This window comes from Sceloporus occidentalis, unplaced genomic scaffold (assembly GCF_023333645.1).
Source record: "Sceloporus occidentalis isolate IW3139 unplaced genomic scaffold, rSceOcc1.0.p SCAF_6, whole genome shotgun sequence".
Lineage (NCBI taxonomy): Eukaryota > Metazoa > Chordata > Lepidosauria > Squamata > Phrynosomatidae > Sceloporus > Sceloporus occidentalis.
The window spans coordinates 43895455-43918393 of NW_028316986.1; the positions used below are offsets into that span (position 1 = coordinate 43895455).

The window sequence follows — 22939 nt, forward strand, 5'->3', positions numbered from 1 at the left end:
CTAACTCCAATTATTCAAGTGTGCTGTGGAGAGAAATATGTTCACGTGTCATTTTAAATTCCTCTACAAACATGTTTGTTTTTCCTTCTTTTAAGTGTTTCCCCACAGGAGCCTGACCTTCAGTCATCTCAGCTAGTGAGCATCTGCGAGAACGAGAGCACCATACTAATAAAAATGCCAGAAAGGTCAGAAGGCAGATTTGGCCACAATGAAACAACACATACACATACATCATTAAACAGACTGTTCTCTCTGGTATATCTGATACAGGCATCTAAACAACTACAGTATTAGATAAACCCAGGAGACGTACATGGCTGCTGCAGAAATAATCCAGTTTGAGATCATTTTAACTGCCCTGCATCAGTGCTAGGCAATCCTGGGAATTGTAGTGTATTGTGGCACCAGAGCTTTTTGACAGAGAAGGCTAAATGTCTCACAAACTACTATTCCCGGAATAATAATAAATAATAAATGTTTGATTTTATTGTTTTTGTTTGTTGTTACCTGCCTCAATCCAATACAGGGAGAGGCAGGATACAAATAAACATTATTATTATTATTATTATTATTATTATTCACAAGGAATCCCGGTGGGTTACAACAATAAAAATACATATAAAATAAAATTAAATTAAAAATTAGTCCCTTCCCAACCCCCCATCCCAATACTAAAATTACGGTTAAATAATCAGCATTTAAACACGATAAAATACAATAGTGTTAAAATTAAGGGAAGAATTGGTGGACAGAGCAACGTAAATCACAGTATATCACAGTATACGGGGAGAGGAGCTATGTTGGGAAGGCCTGCTGGAAAAGATCCATCATAAGAGCTTTCTTAAAGGCTGTAAGTGTAGAAATGTGACGGATCTCCTCCAGCAGGTTATTTCATAGCTTCGGAGCAACAGTGGAAAAGGCCCTCTGGGTGACTGAAGTTAGTCTAGATCCTTTAGACTGAAGTAAATTTCCCCCGAGGACCTTAGTGTGCAGGGTGGACAGTACGGAAGAAGGCATTCCCTTAAGTATTCTGGACCCAAGCCATGTAGGGCTTTAAAGGTAATCAACACCTTGTACCTTGCCTGGAAACTAATTGGCAGCCAGTGAAGGGACTTCAAAACTGGTGTTATATGATCATTACGAGAAGTACCCATAATCAGTCTGGCTGCCATGTTTTGCACCAGTTGAAGTTTCCGAACTTGGCACAAGGGTAGCCCCATGTAGAGCACATTACAGAAGTCCAATAGAGAGGTTACCAGTGCATGTACTACTGTTTCAAGGTCTCCCGGTTACAGGAAGAGGTGCATCTGGCGTGTCAGCCGAAGCTGATAACAGGTGCTCCTGACTGTTGCATCCACCTGAGCTGTCAGGTGAAGCAACAAGTCGAGAAGCACCCCCAGCCTGCAGACAGAGTCCTTCAGAGGAAGTGTGACCCCATCCAGAACTGGCTGACATAACTCCATTCCCGGGTTCAGGTTTCCTATAACGAGTACCTCCATTTTACCTGGATTTAGCTTGAGTCAGTTTTCCCTCATCCAGCCCATTACCACCCCAAGACAGGCAGATGCCATCAGTCTGAGACATAGAGAAGTATATTTTGGTTTCGTCAGTGTACCGATAACACCCCACCCCATGTCTCCGGATGATCTCACCCAGTGGCTTCATGTAAATGTTGAACAGCATGGGAGACAGGATGGCGCCCCAGGGGACACCAAATTTTAGCTCTCTTTAGAGGAGCAACTGTCTCCCAGCATCACCATCTGGAATCTACCTGAGAGATAGGAACAGAACCACTGCAAAGCAGTGCCTCCAATTCCCAGTTCTCTCAGGTGTTCCAGAAGAATACCATGGTCAATGGTATCGAAGGCCGCTGAGAGGTCCAAGAGCATCAATAGGGTCACACTTCCCCTATTAATGCTCAGATGGAGATCATCATCTAAGGCAACAATGGCAGTCTCAACTCCGTATCCCGTCCTGAATCCGGTTTGAAATGGATCCAGAAAATTGCTTTCCTCCAAGACTACCTGTAGTACATTGGCTACCGCCCTCTTGATCACCTTGCCCAAGAATGGCAACAATGAGACTGACCTATAATTATTTCTATCCAGGGGGTCCAGGGAGGACTTTTTAAAGAGTGGTCTGACTCCTGTCTCCTTAAGACAGGAAGGCAGGGCACCCTCCCTGAAGGATGGATTGATTATATTTTTCAGCATCAGCTTTATTGTATCACCCCCCTGGACAGCCAGCCAGGATGGACATGAGTCGAGAGGGCAGGTCATCTTTTTCAAACTACTAAGGAGCTTGTCCACGTCCTCAGTATTTATCAATTCAAATTGATCCAGTCTAATTCCCTAGCGTTGAGCCAGGACAGTTAAAGTGGTCTCAAACTAGATTATTTCTGCAGTGTGTTTTGGACCTCAGTAACTCCTGGACTGTCCCCAGGAACTGTAATGGGGGAAGGAAGTTTTTCTGAGACCACACACCCATTCACAGCATTATCAGTGGGGCTACCCAATAGTAAAGGAGAACACTATAAAATAGAGACAGCATGAGTGTTAACCCCTGCCTGTATCAGAAAATCATAGGAGCAGACCCCTCCCACCCATAAAACTTCTGGACCTGGGTTTAAAACATTGCAGGTAGTCCTGGGAATTCACAGGAAATAGACGTGAACAAGAGCTGCATCGTTTGGATTTTTTAAAATGTAGAAATGCAACCTAGATAGGTGCAGATCTGTATAGGTGCTTTAGGTGCCATGCAACGCACAGTGGGAAATCCCCACTATGCTATCTGAAAACCACCTACTGCCGATCTCCTGTCTTGCTCTAGTTTGCTTTGCTAGAGTTCTTTAGTCATCAGGATGTCTCGGTGACGGGTTATAGACCGCCCATTTGGGGCAGTCTGCACCCGCCCCTTTCCCCGGAGTATCGGGGCCTCAGTGTGCAGAGCAGCAGCCGCTGAGGCCCCAATCTGCCGCTTTTCAGGCTACGGGGAAGCAGCAAAACGCCGCTTCCCCGCAGCCTGAAAAGGGGTGTCCCTGGGGCTTCAAGCCCCAAGGACACCCTGCGGCGGCGGGGAGAAGAGAAAGGGGCCGCTTGGCCCCTTTCTCTTTTACTCCGCTGGGCGAAGCTGTCTGAAGGCTGCGCCCAGCGGACTAAACCAGGAAGGAGCTCCGAAACGGAGCTCCTTCCTGCTCCGTGTTCAGGGCCCACTAAGCACCCTGGCGCGGAGCGAGGACGTCATGTCCGTGCCACCCTGTCTAGAGGCGGCGCGGCCGTGACGTCCTCACGGCGGCGGCCGTATAGAAGGGCCGCCGCCGTTTAGTGTGTGACAAGCACGCACTAGGGTTAGGGAGGTGCAGAAGCACCGCCCTTATGTAACCCTAGTGCGTGCTCATCACACACTAAAGTGCCGGTCTGTAACCGGCCACAATCAGTACTAAAACCCACTTTCTTAATAACTGGGGGAAGGGAATTTCGCATTAAGGGATTTCTGTAGAATACTAGTACATCATTGCAAATTGCAAAATGAAACTGCCTGCAGTTTTTGCTTGGACATGTAACTTTGCACAGCAGTATCTTCCATCACTGGCATCAGAAAGCAATACCCAGTTCAGGAAAGATACATGAAGCAGCTCTTGATGATGTTCAAACATGGGAAAGTTTCCCAGTACTCTCTACAAGGTGCAGAAGGCCTTGAGGGCTTCATGCAGCTCACAGGTAATGGTCTCCTCACCTCTGTAATAAACTTATCCACACTGCATTTATGATATTTTCTACAATTAAAAAATTACAAGGCTATAACCCCACTGGGTGACTTTGGGCAAGTGACATGCTCTGGGAAACTTCTTCTGAACAAATCTTGTCAAGAAAACCCCATGACAGGATTGCCTTAGGGTCATCATAAGTCGGAAACAACTTGAAGGCATATAACAACAACAAAATAATTTGAAGTTGATAAGAATTAATCTTCTGCCAGACATATTTTTGCCTCCATTCAAAACACAAGGCTTTCTTTGCTTTCAGGAATGTTTTTTTCAAGCTATTTGCATTTGCCAGAAATACTGTAGACTGCTTCCTGTACTGTCCAGTTATGTTGCCCTACCTCTCCTGTTATCATGAGTATGCTGGACTGGGATGATGGAATTACAGGCCAAAGCATCTTGGAGGAAAGCACCAGGTTGGTAATGACTGGTGTAGACAGTTTTACATTATTCATGTGGACTTGAACACTGTGGGCATTTAAATTTCCCTTGCATAGGCTGAATTGAACAGTAATGGGAAGGCTTTTGTATATCTGTTCAGTTCTTGTTTGTCTTCTTCAATTTGTCCTGTGACCCATGCTTCTTGAGCTCCAATTTAATTATGTGGATTTTGAAAATTAATTCCCAAATGTGTGCAGTTTGCCATTTCTTCTTCTCTGCCTCCCTTTTTAACATACATATGTGTATTAATTAACCCCACCTACTACAAACATGCCATTTTGATAAATAAGTACATTAAGAGTCTTGTAAGGCTTATGTTATTAAGAATATTTTACCAACTTCCAAGAATTACAATAAACAATCAGTAACACCTTTGCACAGCACACATTTTATACTTTGGGTTAAGTGCAGCTATTGCTGAGAAATGAATCCCATATACTAATTTTATTCTCATCTCATCCCTGATTCCTGACATGACATTTCCAGTCAGTGAAGCTACATCAAGATATTTCAACTAGTGCAGAAGCAGAAAACATATGTTCTTCCAGATATTTCTGGACTACAACTCCCATCAGCCCTAGCTAGCAGAGCCAGTGGTAAATGAGATGAAAATGGCAACTTGAGAGGAGACATTTTCCTAATTTTTAATGAATCCTTCTCCTCACCAGCCTTCCTTCCTTCCTTCTTTCATTCCTTCTTACCTACCCATGAGTTTAATGCATCCTATTGCCAGTATTTTTAATTTCTATGTATATTTGTGAAAGATGGACACTGAAGAACGTTTATGGGAAAAGAATCAACTCATTGAAATGTGGATCTGGAAAAAGTTCTACAGATCCCATAGATGGCCAAAATAAACAATAAATTGATCGCAGAACACATCACGTCTGAATTCTTACTAGAAATCAAAATAACTAAACTTGGGCACGTTACAGATGGCCCAGAAGGGGTAGTCTCGCGCCGCCGCCGGTTGCAGCATCCGGGAACCGCAGCAGCCAAACGGCACGGTTCCCGGACGCTGCAAAGAAGGAGTGCGATTTTCGCGCTCCTTTCTGCGGCCCGGAAGAGACGCCGCAAGTGCCAAAGCGCGCACTCGCGGCGTCATTTCTGCCGTGCAACATGCGGATGCAGAGTGTCTGCTACGTCAAAATGGTGGTGCCCATCTGTATGCGGTGCCGCCATTTTGACATAGTCATTACGCGCGAGGGGCAAGGCACATCAGGAAGCGCCGCCCCTCACGCGTAATGACGGCACGATGACGGCACCTCATGGGCCCATCTGTAACGCGCCTGAGTCTATTGTGATTTGGATATATCATGAGATTACATGAGATTGATTACAGGAACAACTAGGAGTGACCATATTACATCTATATTAAAATCACTCCACTGGCTGCCTATTCATTTCCAGGCACAGTACAAGGTATTTGTCATTCCCAAGCCTTCCATGGCTTGGGCCCAACTTACTTAAGGGATCGCCTCCTTCCGTACAATCTGCCCCGTACCCTCAGACCCTCTGGGAGGAATTTGTTGCAGTCCACAAAGACCAGATTGACTGCGACCTCCCAGAGGACTTTTTCCACAGTCACTCCCACTTTATGGAATGGCCTGAGATCCGTCAAATTGCCAACCTTGAGAGCTTCAAGAAAGCTGTCAAGATGGAGCTCTTCTGGCAGGCCTTCCCGGAATAGATCCCAGCCGTGTAACGCTCCCCCCACAGTCATATAGAAGCGAAGACTCTGCCCACCGTTATTTTATTATTGTAGTATTGTTTTCAAATTCTTATTGTCTGTAATTTTAATAGATGGAATTGTTTAATTCTTTTTTTAAGGGGGGAATTGTATATATTGTATTTTTTAAAGGTTGTACGCCGCTTTGATTTTGAAAACAAAAAGTGGGATATAAATTAAAGTTTTATTATTTATTTATGACTCATTAGAAAATATAATGCTTGGTAAAGAAGAAGTCTAAAATAATTTAAGACTTTTTAAGTTAATAAAAACAAAACTCATAATCTGAAAGACTGAAAGTCAAGCCAGGAGATCCAAGGGCTTTACTGAACACCCAGACTTTAATTTAGTATTAGGGGTGTAACAAATATTTGCAAAGTTTTCCATCCTCAACAAGAAAGATTGTCTCAACAAGTTACTTGAAATGATGTAAATAATTTAAAAAAAAAATAAGAAGGCAAAAAATGTTTTTGGTTTTCATTTGAATATTTTCAAATGAAATATTCAAATATTCAAATAAAATATTTATCCTCAAAACATATGCTTTTTGTGAATGAAGACTTTCACTTTTTTTTGCAAAACAATAAAAAAATGGAAAGAAGAGACAAAAACATAGCTAAGGGGGGGATACAGACAAGCAGAAAGGGGTGGGCAGATGCCGCTCCTTTCTGTCCCAGATGGAGGCCGCAACAAACAAATGCTGCAGCCTCCACAAGGCTTAAAAAGAACCCGCTCCTGGTGGGTTCTTTTTCTGCCATGTGGGGGGTGCCATTGGTGCACTCTTGCACAATGATGATGTACACATGGTATGGTGCTGTTTGGGTGCCATGCTACACGGATGTCATCGTTGTGCACCCCTTATGGACAGGTGCGTTCAACCATGGAACCTGCGCTGTGATTGTAGGGCTGGCCGCTTGTGGACACCCAGCCCTACAAAACCCTAAAATTGGCAAAGCACCAGTCTGTACTTGTCCTAAATAAATAAAATGTAAAAGAGAAACTGATTCTCCCATCACACCTGCCATAAAGCCCAGAATTTACATAGTTTAAATCCAAGGAACCAGTTTTCCAACTGCTTTGCAAAGACCCCATACTGACCTGTTCAAAAAGGCATTGCCAAAGGCATTCAGTTTCCTGAAAGGCTTTTTAGGGTCCACTACCAGTGCATTTCCAGGAATTATGCCCTCCACATTCCCCTGCATCACAGCAATGAAGGAGTCTGTGGTGGGCTCTGGTCCAATCCGCATCCCAGGAAAATCTTGTTCAAGAAGGTACCTTAGAATGAACAAAAACATAAGGCATATCACAGATTCTGTTTAATTGCAGAGAAATTGCATGCCCAAAGGCTTGTTACCGTTACAACTCTGGAGTTAGATGGTTCTCCTTTTCCTTCAATGAAGAGCTCTGTAGGAACTTGGCAGACAAAAGTAGGGTTGATCTTTCAGATTAAGTACTTATAATATCTGTCATTAAAACACATCCTCCCATGCATGCACTTGTCAAATCTTTAATAAGATAGTGCTGTCATATCCCACTGTTCCCAGAGAACACTCAGAGTAGTGACATAGCTTGGAAACATTACTTTTTGGACTACAATACCCCAGAAACCCAGGAAAGATGGCCAGCATACAACCTGTGTTGTTGTTGTGGCTTCAGATCATTTCTGACATATGGCAACCCTAAGGTGAACCTAGCACAGGATTTTCTGGGGCTGGAAGTGTGTTTCACACTCAAGGTCACCCAGTGGTATTCCATGGCCTAACAGGGAATCGATCCCCGATCTCCAGAGTCGTAGTCCAATGCTCAAACCACACTGGCTCTCACTCAACTTTCTGAAACCCTAACATTTCCCCAAATAGTCTTCATTTATTTTCACCAGCAAACCTTTTTTATGTAATCAAAACAAGTGGCTTGGGATTTGGCATTCTTTTTTCTGGCCTAGTCAACATACACACTAAAAAGAGATTACCAAGGCGCTCACCTCTCCTGTGCCAGTGACCAATGACTCCCATGGCAAGGACAACCTCCTGCTTTAAAAGGGTTATTCAGACAGTAAAAATAACCCAAGATAAATCTGGGTTGAATTTCCATTGTGCACATGCATCCCAAATGCACCTGATTAAGCTGCCAAAACCCCCACTTAACCTAGGATAATCTATACTGTCCCCTGCCCTGAGTATTAAAAAGATATTTGCATTGTGGGCAATGTGAATGACTGATGCAAATAGACCTGGGATTAAACTCATGTTTTGAACGTGTTTCGAATACATTTGCATCAGTGACTCCATGTTTATTCAAGTGCTGGCAAATGTCAGCAGAGATGCACTGAGATGCAGTTAATAATAATAATAATAATAATAATAATAATGTTTTATTTATAGACCGCTATTCCGCAATGATCATAGCGGTGTACAGTAAAAGTTGCAATACAAAATTATTTTATTAAGTTATTCAGTTCCATAGTCTGAATAACAAACCCAAAATGTGCGAGTGAGATTATTCACATTGTTCCACTAAAAAAAAAAAAAAAAAAAAAAAAATAAAAAAAAAAATGGCATGTGAATGACCTCAAAGAGCCCCTAGGTTTCAATTTTTTGCCAATCATTTCAGCATATATTGAAGGTATGGCCATATGAAGTATGCATCCTAGTCTTATTCCTTGGCAACAGAGATTGAAAAAATTACTTGCTTGGATTATAGTTGCCACTGGTCATGCTGGCTGGGAGATTCTGGGAGTAAATAACATTTCCAAGCTCTACCTGGAACCATTACTGTTTGTAAAAGACAATTAATCTATTTTGGGAAAACACTGTTGAGTGGAGCAAGGATAACACTTTGCCTTCGAAGCCCTTTTTTCTGTTGGAAGACCGGAATTTTTTTATGCATACTTGTCTTTTCTCTTCATGCTGACAAAGCAACTGGGACAAAGGATGGAAGCAGCAGCTACATTTAGTGGCAGACTACAGAATGCTCTGGTGACAACAGCCCCTACCTCAACCATTTTCATAAGAACAAGCCCTTGCTTATTTTCTAGCTCAACACAAACTTGCCCAGCCACACAGAATATGAGCCATTGTGACATTTTCAAATTTTCCCAGGAAGGAAACTTGAGAAAGCACAACATTGATGGCTATCGATTGGACTTCTTCACATTAAACAATGTAGCTTTTCACAATGCTGACTTCATTTATAGCCTTCTGGCTCTTGATAGGAGGCAGCCATGCCCTTTGCCGACCCCTAAGTACAATGCCTTCCTGTATTTTTATAATGTCTTACTTTGCAAAGTAGATGGAGAATCATATTTGCCAGCAATATGAGGTTGTTTCTGGCTGTAATAAGTAGAGGAGAAGAAAATTTGTTTCTTTTCTTTGGCCTTATCTGAGTTTCCTAAATTCAGACTAGTGAGAAATAGATGCCAATGATTACGAATTAGTAAAAGAGATGATCTCCTCCTATATCCTCAGGGCTTGGATTTTCTTTCAGTTGGTTCTCCAGTCCAAATAGCAGGGGGGAGCTGAGATGGGAAAAGGCTATGTTAATTTCTCAGCTGCACAAAATGACATTGTAACATTGTGGGAAATTAATATGGCAGTTCCTTAGGAGTGCATGGCTAAGGAAGCCCAAAAAGATATAAAAGGAGAACATATTTAAAAAGTATTCTGGCTGAGCAGCATCTGCAGCCTGGAACATTGTGATAATGGGGTTTCTCCCATTATCTAGGCAGCTCACATAGCCTTCCTCCCAGGTAACAAAGGGTTAAATGATGTGAGGAGGTTAAGTTAAATTTTTATGAGGCTCAGCTTCACAGACCTGACAAGAGAGCAATTGGCCGGTGGGATAGCCAGCTGGACAAAAGTGGGGGAACCTTTGAAGACCTCAGCACAGGTTGTGAAAAGCCTCCAGGGACCATGCACTCTAACAAAGGGATGCTCTGGGGCAGGGCTCCTGTGCCACCTGGGAAACTGGTCCAAACTCCTAGCTATCTTCATAAACATCAATGACTACAAATTCCATCAGCATCATGAGTAGTTAGGAACTGTTTAGTCTACTTGAGTCAGATCTTATGGCTATTTTGATGATTTTGGCTTAAATGACCAAATGTGTTCTGTAACCTGTAACGCCTAAGTGCGTCTGAAGGGAAGATGGCCCTTCATGTGAAAAGACATCTATTTTTAATGGCAATTTCTTATTTAGAATAAATTATTTTCCTTTAAAAGTACTTCAATCACTCACACTCCATCACATGCCTTTTGCTCAGTTGTCTCCTCATCATGGTTGGAGGGGGGGAGGACAGTGTTGAAGACAGAAAGCAACTCCAAAATAAACTCTTATTGAGTTACTAAGGAAAGGGGGTAGTGGCAGCTCATATCATTTAGGTGAAATCCAGCTCAGGCAGAAGCAGGAGGGGAACCAAAGAGATCCTTACAAATATGGACTGCACATGGTGCTGCAAGAGTCATTAACAAAGAGATGGAGATAGATAGAACCAAAATTTTTTAAAAAGCAGACTTTGGGCTGAAACAGATGGGCAAAATGGTCTGCCTTTGGGCTGCGTTGGAAGCATGGTGCTTAGACGGGATGCCCTGAACGCAGCCCAAAGCTGCCCAGACATCACCTCAACCAGGAAGGACCAACTTGAAAAGGAGTGGAGAAAAATCGCTCCTTTTCAGAAGCTGGTTTAAAACACAGGTGATCCTAATCCTCCTTTTTTGGATGGTCTGTTTCTCCCCTAAACTAATTTTCTTTTCTCTGCTAGATCTTCTGTGGGTGTGGGTGTATATAGGTGGGCATGGGCTGATTGTTGTTCAGCTCCTGCCTTGCTGAATACTCTGCTTGAGATATCTGCAAGTATCTCTCACTTATTGCTTCATTTAAAATGGCTCATTTAGGACAAGTACTAAATTATGATTTGCAATAGTTAGTCAGTAGAAGGGTTGGTTCCATGCAGTAGTGGCTCCTATGACGTTTTTAAAATGACTGTTTGTGAATCAGTAAAGAACATGAAGTATGTAGTGATTCAACATAACCTATACCAAAAGTGGCTTTATGCTGTATGTTTTCTTCCTCCCAGAGATCAGAAAAGCTTTTGGAGGTAGACTACAATTTCCAGGGTATCCCAGCCAGCACGAAATGTTTAGGCCAAAAATGCAACTCTTCCAAACTCTGCTCTTGTCCACTGCATATAACATATTTTGTATGTTAATGTATGTACATTTCATGAGCATGTTATGTACAGGGTGATTCATCCTACAATCAAGCTAACCTACCTGGATGCAAGCCAAACTAGATGTGGCTTGAATTTTGCCATTTGAAAAACAAAACAAAAAACCTACAAACCCATAGGTTTTTTAAAATTAAAAACGAAAACAACCCAATAGCAGATAGGTGACTGAGTGAGTGAGACTGAGGCAAATCAGGACCATAGTATGGGGGAAATCAATGCTCTCGTTCTCCAGTGACCCCATTCAACATTGGTGCTCTCCATATCTGATGTCCTCTCCTTGTAAATACCACAGATAACTATGTTCCATCTCAAGATCACAGTAGACTTGAGAGGCTGGTCTAGGGAGAGACAAATACATATCCCTCCCAGGGTTAAACTACAAGGGGTATGTTTAAAAGGTAGAGCCCTACCACTGCAATTTATCTTAGCTCTCCTTATGTTGGTTATTTGTTTTTCAAGAACTCCCACAAGGCTAAATGTTGTCACTGTAGACATTTGATGTTACATGAAGTACTGCTTAGACACAACAAAGATGATCTACAGCAGTTTGCTCAGATATAACAGCACCATTGTCCCCTCAAGCACATCTGAGCAAATTGGTCAGGTCTGTATGGAGAAATTATATTGCAGATGTTTTTGAACTTATGACACTTCTCATATTTGAGCAAACTGGCTCTTATGTCTCGAAATAACAAGGATTTCCTTAAACCTGGGGAGGGGGAGAGATGAGAAAAGAGAAAGGAAAGAAGATAAAATGAAGTTGTGAGCAGGGGACTACTGTTTTAGAAACACATTGCTGAAGCATGATACATTCACTACGGTTGAAAAGTCCCATGCTGGGAAGGAGACAGTCTTCTCTGTGTTGCTTTGAACAACAAAAATGCCAGAGCACTCTTACACTCAGGCTAGTCAAGTGAATCACAAGCTGCTTAGCCACGTCCTGCTTAGACTATTGCCATTAACTCTAGGTGGATTTGTCCTCGAATGATACTCACTTTCTGCCTTCTCTACCCCATGCAAACAATATATAATAAAGTAATAACTGTGTTAGAGTCAACTAAAATCCTCCTTTAAGTGCAACTCAGTTGATGATTTTGGGCCAGTTTTATCTTGGCCTTGCATACCTTATGGGTTTGTTGTGAGGACAAAGTGAGGAAGAGAAGAGCCATGTATGCCACCTTGAGCAAATTGGGATGATCGAAAAGAAAAAAACCGTAACTACTAAATAAATAAAATTAAAAACAGCACACACTGGATTTCAGCTAGTGTGTACATTTTTGATCTCAGGTGGGGCAGTGGGTGAGAAAAGGAGTGCACAACAGGAAGAGCTGACATGGACAAGCCAGCAAAGTTAAGGGAGTACCCCTCAGCTGACAAAGAAGCTCTCTCCCAAATCCACAAACAAAGCTCAGTTGGATTTCTCTAGAACTGGACAGCCATACTTCAGTCTTCCTTCATTGACCTCAAACACAGCAGGCCTCCTTTCTTGTCAGTGTCAAAGCCCCTAGGAAACCATCTTTCCTGGCCATGCATCTGTAGCCTTGTCTATGTTCCAGAAGTCTAATCATTTAGAAAAGGACAGTTTCATTTAACTCCTACAGTTCAAGATAAACCAGATTTTACAAACTTTTAGGCAGAGAAATTGGAGACTGGGGGAAAAAAGTGTTCAAGCGCACCTTAAAACAATGGTCCAAGACTGAGAATATAATCAATAGTGATTACAACTGTTTAGTTGGTATGGTGCATACAGAATAATATCAACAATGCGTCCATTATTCTCCCATATCTCTAATTTGCTTTTTCCAGAGGTGTGCAAAGTCTCTGGAGCAGCAGAAAACTTACCTAGAATTGCATTGGTTTTCTTAGGAGTTTATCACACCCCAAATAAACCTGTCTTATCTCTCCCAGGTTAGATTTGATTACGGGATGCAGTCGGGTATTATCACATACAAAATGCCTCCGATGCTGCCGCCTGACTGCATCCTACCTAAATCCAGCAGCAAGCCACGCTCAGCCAGCCGATTTACAAAGCTGAGAAGCTCCTGACTTTGCAAATCAGCCAACTGAGCATGGCTTGCAGATGGATTTTTTGCGGGATGCAGTCGGGCGGCAGCATCGGTGGCATTTTCCCTGTGATAATACCCGACTACATCCCATATTCAACTGTAAAATGGGAGAGATACATTGGGGTTTTTTTTTTTGGTAATAGGATAATCTCTTTAGTTGCTTCATCACATTGCTCACTCATGTTTAGCACACAATTTACTAAAACTCCTAAATCCCTTTCACATGTACTGCCATCAAGCCAGGTGTCACCAGCCCTATGTCTGCACATTTCATTTTTATCACCCAAGTATATTATCCTACATTTTTCCCTGCTTAAATGAGTTGAAGACACACACCCACACATGTTGAACTATCTACCAGCACTCCATCTGAAGCTGCACCAAGCTGAAGGAGGCTGGGATAATTCAATGAAGTTGGACATCTGAAAACATACCAGGCACTTTATTTTAAGGAGGACAGCTAAGATGCAGGACAGGAAAGAGGATTTTTCTTCACCTCATCATTCTTTTTTTTAAAAAAATTCTTTATTACATACAAACATTTATACAGATAAGCTAACAAACATACAAAATCTGGGCATTCCCAATACGAGAAGAAAGAAAAGATATATTATTGATTATTCTTGTTTTCCCATAAGCTTGATATTGCTTTCCATTTGTCATTATATTGTTGTGAAGTCCTGTTGTTTTTTAACATAGAGATCATATCCATTGAGGCTAGTTTATTTAACTTTAAGCTCCAGTTGTCCGTAGTTGGAATAATATTAGATTTCCAATATTTCACATATAACAAGCAGGCAGCTGTGATCATGTATAATAAAACACTCGGTTCATCTTGAACCAAATTTTCAGTAATAGTTATATTAAACAACAATAACTGTGGATTCGACAGAATGTTCTTCTTAAGAGTGAGTGTAATGTTTTTATGAATCATTTTCCAGAAATTTTTTGCCTTATGACATTGCTCCCAAAGATGATATAAGGTACCTCCCTTCTGATTGCACTCCAACAATTTGTATTTCCGTGTCTCCCAGTTTTTGCTAGTCTAGTTGGTGTGATGTACTAACGAAAGAACAGTTTATAATAATTTTCTTTTAAATTATTACATATAGTAAAATGAAGATTTCTTCTCCAAACGTTCTCCCAACTGACCAGAGGGATTTTTCTCCCTATATTCTGAGACCATCTTATCATATTTGTTTTAACCATCTCCTCCATCATTTCTATACTCAACAGAAATTTATAAATTTTTTTGATTAATTTTACTCTAGTTCCCTTCATGATTTTATCAAACTCTGTTTCATTACTTTCTATACCTACTTTGGATGTATCCCTTTTCCAATCCTCTTTTACTTGATATTATTTAAACCAATACATTTCCTGATTCTCTCCGAGCATCTTTACTTTTTCTTTCAACACCTCAAATTTTCCTGATTTAAAAAAAATATCATTATATCTTAACCAAATACATGCATACTGTTTATCATTTTAAAGGAGTATAGTTTAGGAGTATATAAGGAGAATTCTCTGAAACATGGGCCCTGTCCAGATGGGCCTTTTAGAATGTACTGAGTACGTACTAGGGTTGCCTTGGAGCGTCCTTTACAGACGCTCCCTAACCCTAGCACATACTCCATATGTCAAAATGGCGGTGCCACCATTTTGACGTTACATGCTGGTGCCACTACAGGGCGCTTGTGACGCCCTTTCAGTGGAGCTCCTTTCACCGTGCATATTGCTGGCGCGGCCTTTACACAGCCGCACCAGCAATACAGAAGAGAAAGGGGCCGAGTGGTGCCTTTCTATCTTTCCCCGTCGCTGTCAGGGTGTCCTGTGGCATGAAGCCCAAAGGGCAACCCTTTCCAGGCTGTTGGAAGTGGTGTTTTGCCGCTTCCCCGAGGTCTGGAAAAGAGGCGGATCAGGGCCTCTGGGGATGCCACTGTGGCTGCTGAGGCCCCAATCCATTGGGGAAAGGGGCGGGTGCAGGCCGCCCCAAAGGGGCAGTGTATCCCACCATAGTTCTGATATCCAAAAACAGGGAACCAGACAATGGGCTGCTCTTCCTCATTATCCAGCATTGGCCATCTGAGGTGAATACTTTATTCTGCTTAATAGCAAGACCAGTTTCTCTCTCTTCTTCCTTTTCCCCCTTTGTCCAATTGCTGCAAACTGAGTTCAAAGTGCAAAAATAGCTACTCTCACTTTAACTCAGCAGAGGGGGAGATGAGGGTGGGATGAAAACCTGCCCTTCCCAGGAGGCTGAGGCAAAAGCAAACTGTGACAGCCTCTCCTAGCTTGTGTTCTTTCTCACTAATAACTTTTGCCTTCTTGACCACAATGTTATCTTGTTGCTTGGCCACATGTTGGTTTTCATCTGTGAAATGTTTATGGATATGTAATAATTATCCAGAACTGGGACACTGGTATGAGCAAAGGATCCAATCTAACCAATTTATTCTGTATGCTGCTACATGTGTAAATTGATCAGTATTCATGGAGATGCATTTGCAGCAGGACAAGTGATGTAGGAAAGTAGAGGTCAAGCACATAGTGGATGCAGTGTAAAAGCATTCTTCTGCATTCCTGCCACATGCCAAAGAAGCCAGAGAAGTTAACAGAGCCAGAGAAATTAGCAGAGCCTGAGGCAAAAGATAAAATGATGCCACCTCCCATTCCATATACAGAAGCCAATGCCAGGGTACTAACTGAAGTCTCAAGAAATATATGTGCTTTTCTATGACTCCTATGCTTGAAGAAAAAAAATGTATTATTGTATGTGAGGTGGCTTTGAAGCTTGAATACCTATATCTACATACCCAGCTGGCACCAGGGCTCTCTGACTCAGTGCAAAGGTATACGGCAGCTAACCTTACTTCCCAAAATGACAGCTTTACTGTAAATCTGAAGAAAGCATGATTGTTTTAGGTGTGCATAAAAGGGTGTTTTCCAAGAGAGGAAAAAGTTAAGAGTTCCAGGAATGGTCAGGGGACTCTTCTCCAGCTGCCTCATTCTGTTTATTAAGGGTTTATTAGACAAGGAGTACTTACTGGTTTTGCCAGTTCCTTCCTTTGAAATATAGCCTATAGCACCTGGTATTCTTTGATGGTCTCCCATCCAAATACTAACCAGGACTGACCCTGCTTAGCTTCCAAGATCAGATGGGATCTGGTGCCTTTTGTCCCCTCTAATGCACATATAGGGGAATAAAAAAGAATCAAGGAAACAACTGAGGAAAAGGAATTTGAATAATTGGTGAGCATATTACTTTAATTATATCCACAGAGTATGTGCAAGAATATATTTAATATCTCTGGACGCCATTAAGATTGTCTAAGCACCAAGATTCAGTCACCTGAAACAACTTTCCCCTTGTTTTTCCCCCAAAGTATCTCTCAGCTATGAAAATTTCAACTAAGCATACCATCTACCTATTTTCTTAGCATCTGTGCACTAAGTATTCCAGAAACTTCTCAAAAGTTATACTGTATGAACATAAGACTGCCAGACATTAACTTTGTAAATGAATGAGCAGGAGTGATCTCACATGATTTTGCCCATGATTGTCCACAGTGAAAATGGTTACAGACACAAATGCATGTTTCCTCCAGAAACAGAACTACCATGACTTATTTTCCAACAGAGATGCCAGCATAACTTTTTATCCTATCATGGATAAATTAAAGCCCTTTCTGCCTCACTAGCTTTATATTGATCCATTACAGATGGGCCTTAAAGTGCGCGCTCTGTGCATGCTAGGGTTAGAAAGGGGCGTCCTTTCCGGACGCCCCCAACCCTAGCACGTGCGGAGCGCACACATTACGACATCACAACTGCGCTGCCTCTATACGGGGTGACGCAGACGTGACGTCGTCACGCCGTGCCAGGGCGCATAGTACGCTCCTTTTGCCGTTTGTGTCACTAGGCGCAGCCTTCAGACGGCTGCACCCAGCAACGCAGAGGAGAAAGGGGTCAAGCGGCCCCTTTCTCCTCCTCCTCGCCACCGCGGGGTGTCCTTGGGGCTTGAAGCCCCAAGGACACCCCTTTCCAGGCTGTGGGGAAGGGGCATTTTGCCACTTCCCTGCAGCCTGGAAAGCGGCGGATCGGGGCCTCAGCGGCTGCCGCTTTGGCCGCTGAGGCCCCGATCTGGCGGGGAAAGGGGCGGGTGCAGGCCGCCGCTTTTCGGCAGTCTGTAACGCGCCATAGTGTATCAGAATGGAATTGAAGAAGCATGTCTGAAAGCTGAAAGGTGAATAAATAATTTTGCTAAACAACTACTTGTAAGATGTTGCAATTGTGGTACCTGAGGAAAAGATAAGATTCATCATTAGATTCTACCTCCAGAAACAAAGTGGATTGGCAGCTGCATCTTATTCCAACACTATTAGTGGGAAAGCATTCTATTGTATTTGAGAACAGTAAACTAGTTTAGGAAGGGAGGGCAGATTGACTAGAACATAGAGGTCTGTCCTCCAAAATAAAAGATCAGGTGACAAGAAAGCATATTACCAAGAATCTGCCACCAGAGATGGCTGCTTCCCTCTAGGTAATGGTAAGACCAGCCTTCCAGATGCTGAATAGTAATAACCAAATATTCTATCCTAAACATAAATTAGAAGAAAAGCACACAAATTAGGAGCAACATGATGATACTGTGCCCTGAAAGGAGCACACATTCCATGTACACATGCACACACTTCTACCAATACAGCAGTCCCATCATAATTTGTTCCCCCAAGGAATTTAACAGTCAGCTGGTTTTACCTTATGAAGGTGGTCTTCCCAGTAGAGTATTGCCCCACAAGTAGGACCATAGGCTTGTTGTCAAAATCTGCATTTTCCAAGGCAGGTGAATGAAATTCATGGAATTTGTAGTGTTCTTCCAAAGGGAGAAGCTTGGTTCGATAGAGTTTCTTAAGACCCTCACTAACAGTCTGGAATACTTCAGGGTCTTTCCTTCGCCTTTCATCATGACCCAGCCAACTGAACATGCTGCAACCAGGGAAGTGATGTTACTGAATGCTCATTTTTCTTTGCAGAGTCAGTGGTCACCAATGACTGCAGGGGAAAACCTCCAAAAAGAAAAAAGCCTTCAGCTTCAAACTGCTCAGTAGCACTCTTGTGTAAACTTTCAGGCTCTCAAGCTAAATGTATTGGTTCTTTGTATCAGTCCTAAATGTTCTTTGGGGAAGACAGAAATATAATCACTTTATTGTTTCTTAGCCTCCCCTAGGAGGTAATAAAAGCAAGTAAGAAGAGGTCTTAGGAAACAGCAGGCACAGAAATGTCTCCAGCAACTGTGCAGCGGCAATATCTCCACATTTTCTTGATATGTTTCTTGAACTGCTGGGTGGTGGCTGTAGCCAAAGAGAGAGAAAGAGAGAGAGGAAGGAAGGAAGGAAGGAAGGAAGGAAGGAAGGAAGATGAAGCTTTAAGAAAAGGAAAGGGAAACTCCCTTTGCACTGAGTGGGATGACAGCTGAAGCAAAACAACAATATGCTTTGCTGTGATAATTCAGTGCTGAGAAGGATGAAAGGAAGAGCAAGGAGTTGATCTCCTCCTCAAGCATAAATTTTCCAGCCAAAAGCAAAGCAGCTGAATCACTGTATGCATCACCCTCATGAAACAACTGGTGTTTAAATGCCAGTTGTTCAAGAAACTGACTAGAAAATGGAAGCAGTATAACTACAGATGGTAACATTCAAACTGTTGGGATGATGCTATAGATATAGAAATTAATGGCCAACATCAGCTTTCATTGCTCTCAATACCTGAGTGAAAACATGTATTGTTTGGATCTAAAGGGTACAATGATTATTACCCATAATAAACAAGATTGGCAACAAGCTCAGGACACAGAGTGGTTTTCATGTCCCTCGTGAACCAAAAAATGTGATAAAGCCCCTGCACTCATCCTGCAAGTATTGGATATTCCTGAACTACCATTGTAATGATCAATCAGAAGTCTAATAAAAATAATCTTTGAAATCCTGAAAAAAGATTAAGAGTGTTACTTTAGTTGAGTCCTCTCAGGAATAATGGGGAATTAAACAAAATAAAGCACATACCCCTACATTAGGCTGCTGGGAATGAGATACTGCCAGACCAAAAAGAAAAGAAACAGTAAGGGAGTTGAGAATGAGTGCAGAGTGAAACTCTGTGGCTGTGACTGAAAACAAAAAAGGGTAGGCAAAGGTAGGGTGCTCAGAATAAAAGGAAAACCATTTGTATTTTTCCTTTTTAAACTATTTATGTTCAGGATTTAGGAACAAGAGACACTATGGGAACTATAGAAACATTTTAGGCAATTAAAGAAAAGCCCTGAAGATAAAATAAATGTTGCAGTAGAAGTAACATCAATCAAATAATCTACAAACAACAATCTGAACAACCCTGCAATAATAGGAGTGATATATCTCATGGCTGTTCCCCTTTATGGTTGACCATCTGGGTTCCACATAGAAGAAAGTAACTGAGATAGTCCATTTTGATGGAAGAATGTTGGTTCTTCAACATGATGATGTGGACAAGTTGTTTGGAGAGGTGAGGACAGCTACTTGTTGTCTGTTGGACCCATCTCTTTCCTGGCTAAATAAAGCTGCCAAATTGTGTGGTGGAGGCTTTGAATGCTTCTTTGAAAGAGGGCTCTTGTTTCTGATTCTGACCTTCTTGAGAGACTGTGAGTACTTGATACATATGCAACTGAGGTAACTGCAGAGATGGCAGCAGATGAATCCATAATTGTCTGCTGCAATGGACAGTGGGCTATTGGTAGCCACTGAGGTTTGGAACCTCATCCTTAAAAGAGGAAGCAGGTCATGATGCCCAGTTCATCTCTGGCAACACCATGTCAAGATTTCTCTGTTTATCTCTGTCACCGACCTGTATTATTCAGCCTGCTGTGCATTGATTGCATCAGTTCATGTGTACTTGCTAGGCTCAGTGTGGAATCCAAATTAATCAGGAAGTGGGTCACTTTGGCACTCCACAGGCACCACTGCACTTCCTCAAGGGCAGGTCCAGGAATCTGAAAGAAAAACACCAAATGCACAAGGTTGATCAACAACACATTATTTTTTTAAAGAACCGTGTCATTTTACCTCAAAAGATAACCACTCAGATAATGGAACTAACATTGTTAAAATGTTTATATCTTACATTTCTGCAGCCATTTTTCTAGGTGGAAAAGAGATTCCACCTAAACATTAAGAAGAACCTCCTGACAGTAAGAGCTGTTCAACAGTGGAACACACTTCCTTGAAGTGTTGTGTAGTCTTATTCTCTGGAGGTTTTTAAACAGAGGCTGGATGCCCACCAGTCAGAGGAGCTTTGATGGTGTATTTTTGCATGGCAGGGGATTGGACTGGGTGGCTCTTGGGGTCTCTTCCATCTCTATGGTTCCATATTCTTTGATTCTGATTCAGGCTTTCTCTAGTGTAGTTAAATTACTGCCTCTCAACCTGTTGCCTTCCTAAAGGTATCAAATCTCATCAGATCTTGGAAGCTAAGGAGGGCCAACCCTGGTTAGTACTTGGAAAAGGAGTTTATCACACAAAAAAATAAAGCTTCTTGCTGCTCCCAAATTCAAGCCAGATTTGAGGCTGCCCCCTGGTGTTATCACATGGCTTTTGTCGCCAAAACCATCACCCTGGTTATTCACAAGTTAAAGCTCCTGACTTTGAAAAATGGCCACCGAAGCAAGTTCAGGGACTGGTATTGGAGCCAGGCTGTACCCGGGTGGCAGTTTTGGGCTGTGTGATAAACTCCTAAGAGATTGCCAGTGAATATCAGGTACTGCAGGCTATATTTCAGAGGAAGGAACTGGCAAAACCACTTCTGAGTATTTCTTGTGTAAGCAAACCTTGTGAAATTAATGGAGTCACCATAAGCTGACAGATGAACTGAAGGCACACACATGTTTTGACTGCAACATATATAATCCTTCAATACTGCTGACTAGGGCTTTTGGGAGATGAAATCCAAAAACATCTAGGGACCTAAGGTTAAAAGCCACTAGTAAGATAATATAGGGAGGATGAAAAAATTAGAACAATTTCTTTCAGTGTATTTAAGCAATAAAAAATAAGTAGTTTTTTATTTCTTCTCTGGAAGTAATACCCATAACAACAAACATTCTGGAACAATGAAATCAAAATCAAAATCAAAATGCCTTCAGTAACCCTTTTTAGATGGAAAGCTTCATTCTATTAAGAGTAATTTTCTTGGAATGTATCTGAATGCAAGGTGCTGGTGATTATATTCAAAGCCCTAATGACTTAGGACCTCAACACTGCAGAATTAATGCAGTTTGACACTGCTTTAGCTGTTATGGTTCCAGCCTATGGAATCCTGGGATTTGCTGTTTGTTGTGGCACCAAAGCTTTCCGCCAGAGAAGTCTAAAGGTCTGACAAAACTGCAAATCCCAGAATTCTATAGCTTTAAGCCATGCCAGTTAAAGCAGTGTCAAACTGCATTTATTCTGCAGTGTAGTTGCAGTGATAGAAGCATAGAGTTTTAGAGTGGAAGGGATCACAATAATTTGTTGGGAGGCTACATGGCAGTTGTGGCTGAGGCTGAAACCAAGAAAGTGTGGGGCTAAGTATGGGCAGTTAGGGCCACTCTTTTCTCTAATTTCTTGCTGCTTTCTCTAATGCTCCCAAGCTCCCTGTAGTTTGGTGGGTTACCAGAGTTCTCTGGCAGCAAAGGCTAAATATCTCACAAAACTACAAACGCCAGAATTCTATAGAACTGAGACATGGCAGTTAACATGGGCGGGATACAGACGGGCAAAAAGGGGTGTATTCATGACGTCATGAAGGTAGAGCCTTCAGATGGCCCTTACCTGAATGCCGCCATGAACACGCCCCCCGCACGCCCCAAGCGGGAAGAGGCGGCATTAAAAAGGTGCTGCTTTTCTCCGCTTCTTTTCTGTTTGATGCGCAGCTGCGCAGCTCTGTCTGTAAGCTGCTGCACCGGTACGTCAGAATTGCTACGCCGCTAATTTAAGTTGCCCATTTAAAAGCTCCGTGTCTGCTGCGTTGCATAATGAGTCGGGGTCCTGGAACATGCGCAGTTTGCAGTCAGGCTTTAATTGCAGTGTCAGCTGCCATGCAGGTGTGGAAGCTGCAGCACAGCTGCAGCGCATTTTAAGACTCGTAACCCTAACCCTAACCCTAACCCTAACCCTAGAGCAACATGTACGCATGCGCTGCTTGGAAAGTTTGGACTTTAAAGTGAGCCCCTACACACATTCCTGTGCCATTTTCACCTAACAATAAAAAACCCCTAAAACTTTAAATATTTACTTATGTACAAGGGAGGTGATGGGGGATGGCAGGGGGACAGCGGTGGCAGCGGCGACAGCTGTGGCTATGCATTGCAGATTCAGCAAGAGCGCGGGGACCAAAGGAGAGGAGGCATCCATGATGCTGGTGACACTGGCAAAGTGCAAGAGGACAAGGATGCCAACACCAGCTGATCACCAGCTGGCAGGAGACCACCATTGTTCTTGGGCAGAGCGGGGGAAAAAGTTTTAAAGGGGCTTGGGCACTTTAAATGTGCACATAGGCTTTCTGCCGCCGCTGCTTAGCGCTGCAGCTGCGCAGCTGCGCATCCACCAGCCGGCAAAGGAAAAAAAAAGCCCCGTTTTTGGCCGCCCATGAGGAAGCTGCCTCTCTCTTTGCAGCGTCCTCCGAGGCCGCGGTTTGGAAACTGCGGG

The 22939-nt window shown here is 42.6% G+C and overlaps 1 protein-coding gene across 1 annotated transcript in view; it reads right to left on the minus strand.

Annotated features, from left to right (window-relative positions):
* LOC149310682 (EH domain-containing protein 3-like) overlaps positions 1-18211 on the minus strand; it is a 30541-nt gene extending 12330 nt beyond the window's left edge. Inside the window, exons 1-2 of the mRNA XM_089528347.1 lie at positions 17985-18211; positions 7032-7208 (exon numbers count right to left, since the gene is read on the minus strand). Of these exons, the coding sequence (XP_089384473.1) occupies positions 7032-7208; positions 17985-18211 (404 nt within the window). The remainder of the gene's footprint in view (positions 1-7031; positions 7209-17984) is intronic.
* Between the last annotated feature and the right edge of the window lie 4728 nt (positions 18212-22939).